The 4,318-nt window shown below is 40.5% G+C and overlaps 1 protein-coding gene across 1 annotated transcript in view; it reads right to left on the bottom strand.

Annotated features, from left to right (window-relative positions):
• Nucleotides 1–216: 216 nt before the first annotated feature.
• The window catches only part of EFCAB7 (EF-hand calcium binding domain 7), a gene marked incomplete at its 3' end in the record, with an annotated part of 11,515 nt that continues 7,413 nt past the window's right edge, over nucleotides 217–4,318 (bottom strand). Inside the window, exons 6-10 of the mRNA XM_009082764.1 lie at nucleotides 3,815–3,956; nucleotides 3,071–3,180; nucleotides 2,362–2,519; nucleotides 2,039–2,172; nucleotides 217–365 (exon numbers count right to left, since the gene is read on the bottom strand). Coding sequence (XP_009081012.1) covers nucleotides 217–365; nucleotides 2,039–2,172; nucleotides 2,362–2,519; nucleotides 3,071–3,180; nucleotides 3,815–3,956 — 693 coding nt within the window. The remainder of the gene's footprint in view (nucleotides 366–2,038; nucleotides 2,173–2,361; nucleotides 2,520–3,070; nucleotides 3,181–3,814; nucleotides 3,957–4,318) is intronic.

Genomic DNA, 4,318 nt, shown 5'->3' with positions numbered 1-4,318 from the left:
TTCCAAGACTCCTTCCTCTACAACCTCATCAAATCCTAAAGCAAAAGGAAAATCTCCTCTTTCAACAATCCAAGTGTTATCCTAAGGACCAGGATAATGTCAGTGACAGTGCAAACCCTGCACTAACCATGTTGGAGTGGATCCCTGACCTCCTGAAAGCGATTTATGCCAGACACAAACAGCAGAGCAGTTCTTTTTGATTTGGGACTATCATACCTCTGTCATTTCTAGTGCCTTATTGTAGCCCAGAGACAATAAAGTGACCCAGAGGTCACTAGGATCCCCTTCCCGGTCACTGGCTTCCATGAGATTCAAATCCAGAAATCCTTGTCTTGTTAGTTCATTCTTCTTCATATCGAAATTCTCTGTTTAAAAGAAAGCAGCACTTAGAAGTCTGTTCTCTTTGCAAACAGCATTTATCCTTCCAAAGCCAAATTCCCACTCAAGTTAACAAGGTTTAAAAGATGGAACAGGCTGTGGCTGCCCCAACCCTGGCAGTGTTCACAGCCAGGTTGGATGAAGCCTTGAGCAACCTGCTCTGGTTGGAGGTGTCCCTGCCCAGGGCAGGGGGTTAGGGCTGGATGATCTTTAAGCTCCATTCCAACTCCTTAACATTCTATGATTCTATGGAATAATCCAAGCTTCTGCTTGGGGAATGACAGAAAGTGTTTAGCTCAGTGTGCACGCAGCAGGTTTGCTCCTCAGGCCAATCCAAGACAGCACACGACACCAAGAAATCCTGTACATAGCCAAAATATAGCCCCAAAGTATACACTGACAGTAAACTGAGCACAGGATGGACTAGGAACAGCTGTGGCCTCTTGGATAACCCAAAAGAGGGTGAGATTTCAAAGCAGAAAGGGTTCATAATGATTTTCTTTTTGCTGCAAATATTTGTTGTGGTTGAGCTTTGCAGAATGAGTATTTTAGGACTGGGAAACAAAAGTCAGCTGGAATCAGCACCCTGAGTGCTTGAGGCCCTTGCTGTAGGAATGATTTACTTAGTTCCTAAAAAGCAATAAAATGCCAGTAATCCTAACAGCCCTCTCTGGAGAGAACATCAGAGATTGACCACTCTAATCTCAGCAAACACATAATTGAAATGTCCTTGTGTCAGAGAGGTTTAAAAATGGTTTTCTCATCTTCATAACAATGCTAAATCTTTACTATATATTATTAAAAAGGGATTAGCAATTTAATAAATCTGTCCAAGGGTACAGATGCTGTAATAGATGGCTTGAACTTTGGTGCCAAGATTTACGATATTATCTGAACCCTCCAACTGATTAATGACCTGGTAAAACATTCACCATGTTCTCCTCTTTCCTCTCTTATTTATTCCCACATACTTACTCCTCCTACTCCTGTGGAGATCACTGCACAGAGGCCAAGTCCAAGTGTGGAAAAGCATATAAAGATGAGAAACTCAGGTACAGGAAAGTATATTTGTATGAGCTTTCTATTAGTTAGGAAAAAGTCCAATACACTGAAGTGCTTTGGGGAGAAATAATTAGTAGGACTTGCTAGATCTAAAGTATTTTGGCCAATGTGTCACAGCCTACAAAGTAATTATATCAAACATGATACAGCCTGATACACAATGACATCTCACACTGACAAGATAAACTCTAGATACCATTTTTATAGCATATATACACTAATTGTCCCTCTCAACACTGCAAGATTTCAAAGCTTTATGTGCAGAAAGGAGATTGATTAAACAAATACCTGTTAAGAGTTTCATTCACCATATAATCCAGGATTAGAAAACCTGTAGGTTTTGGCAGCTACAAAACAATTAGCAATGGGAAGAACTTTCTCAGCAGAAGGTCAGTGGCACAAACAGCAGAATGAAGCGAAGCAAAGCAAAAGACCGGAGACTGGAAAAGGAAAGAAAGAAAAACATAGGAGAAGAGAACAGTATCTACATGTGTTCTTGGAACAGACTACAGAATACCCAGTCCTATACTATACACATACAGCTTGGAAGGAAATTGATAGCCTTAATTAGTTGTATCAATCACAGCAACGAACTCACCCTTACACACAGCCCATGCCTCCTCATCACACTTCTCACCACTGGTTCTCAGTTCAAAGAAGTTGTATTCCTCCAAGCTCAGGAGGCCATTCCCATCCAGATCAATGGTCTCAAATATATCCAGTAAAGCAGCTCTAAAAGATAAAAAAGGCAAAACTGTGTCCAGATACTTCCATTTCCTTTACTGTCTCATAATTCTGGCAGTAGCTGTTCAGTCTATTTGAGGATAATCTGTACCAGCAGTACTTTAGGAACACCTAGGTTTTGAACAGCTGGATTTTAGCTGGAGCACACGCAGGTTCCCTGTTTGGGAATACACTCACTGAAAGTCTTTGGTCAGAGTCAGTTCTCCATCTTCATCTCTATACACCAGTCTTGCTTCTCCAGGAGTTTGTGTCTTCACCTTCTTCAACCTACAGCCCGTGGTGAATGGGAGCAGCCAGTAAGCACCAGATCCAAGCTCCCCTTTCCATCCGAACATCTGCTCTTAAAGGAACACAGGTGAGTTTCAAAGTTACCTCTCAAATGATGCCTTTATGACTAGTAATATTCAAAAAAAAGTGATTAATGACTTGAAAACACTGGCAATGCTGTCTTCTCTCCCTGAAGGGACAGGGCTGTGTGACTGTGCCACTTTAAAGACACAAAATATAGTGAACATCTTAGAATTAAGGCTGGAAAAACACACAGGACCAAAGATGAGGGGAGAAGGAGAGATCAGTTAACACTGCCATTTCTCTTCCCTTATTTCTGCCACAGGATAAGGATGTTCTGTGCACTATGGATTTCAAAATTATATATGGAGGATAAAGAAAATTAAAGGAAATTTACACAGATTTGGCCTTGGAATTTTGGGTTTGAAGGAGCAGGAATACAAGTGAGTTTCCACAGAGTATCTATCATGGTAACCTGCACAAAGGAACATGCACAGTCTAAGCAGGTGCAGTTCCAACCACATGGAACTCACCCATGCAGCATTAACACACTAATGAACTAAGAATTACAACAGGAACACATCAGAAAATATCTAACCTCTTTGTTTTGTACTTCAGTAAAGCTCACGAGCTGTAGATTCTCTTGGCTTTCATTCTCCTTCAGGATAAACAAAGCTGTATCCACTGACAGCCAACGACAAGGTTTTCCTAAAGAGAAAAGCATTCCCAACACAAATGCTTAGTAATGGCACAAAACTGGTTTTCTCTGAATCTCAAAGGAGATATTCCCACAGTATTTATAATATTGCTCCCTGGTAATGGAAGGCAGAAAACCAAAATCTATGATGTGCTATTGGAATTTCCTTCCTAGTTAGGCTCATCAGATAAATTGCTCCAAGCCTTGTGATTGTCTTACAGATAATGATTCCTACAGACAATTCAGTTATTAAGAACTATTGATAGACTACATTCTCATTAAGAGCCAGGAATACCAAAGTCTGTTGATCACCTAACAGGTAGGAGTTGGAAAATTACTATTTTCCATCAATTATTTGCAGTGAAGTTTTTATAACCAACCTCAATCAAAACCAGTCACCAACCTGGAGCGCAACAGCCAGTCCAGATGAGTCTAACACACCTTTGGGGCCTAATGGCTCTTGTTTCACAGGATTAAAGATCTAAAAATAATCTACTTGGAAGGGGGAATGTAGAAACTAGAGGAAAACCCTTGGTAAATCAGCAGAGGGGACAAAGCCAATAGTGTCTGGAAGACACTGACTGCTCTCAGGTGGGGCTATTGCTGGTTTCACTCTTTGAAGAGGAGAATGAAATACAGACATACCTTCTACCTGGGGAAGATTTAAGGGTTTGATGGTAACACAAACTGTGGATCTTTGAGGTAAGTGCAACCTGTACTTGTGGCTAATGATTTCCCCATCTTCTTCCAAGTAGAAGCATCCTTTGGATTGTGCACATTGCCATTCCTGGAAACCAAGCAGATAATAGATGTTGGCATCACCTTTGATCCAAGACAAAAGTGCCTTCTCTGAAACATTAATTGACTTGATTGTTTAATGAATCCTGCATAAAATACATCACAAATACAGCACTGATAGACTTCTTTTTAAAGAAATTATCTCAAATAGTCCTTTTTGTAGTCAATTTTTGCTTCACTTGTGAAAATGCCTGAAAAACATAGAGATTACCCCAATGCTCAAATAGATTAACTGACATTTGAATTGCCACAAGAATCTGAACCCATTAAATTCTATGAACTGTGTGATCTGCCACCAAAAGGTTGGAATTCTGCTACATCTCTCAGGCCACTCGAGCAAGCAACAGCACT

Source organism: Acanthisitta chloris, unplaced genomic scaffold (assembly GCF_000695815.1).
Source record: "Acanthisitta chloris isolate BGI_N310 unplaced genomic scaffold, ASM69581v1 scaffold40909, whole genome shotgun sequence".
In the NCBI taxonomy this organism is placed as follows: Eukaryota; Metazoa; Chordata; class Aves; order Passeriformes; family Acanthisittidae; genus Acanthisitta; species Acanthisitta chloris.
Note: the sequence above shows the minus strand (reverse complement) of the source record. Positions and strands in the feature narration are given on the sequence as shown.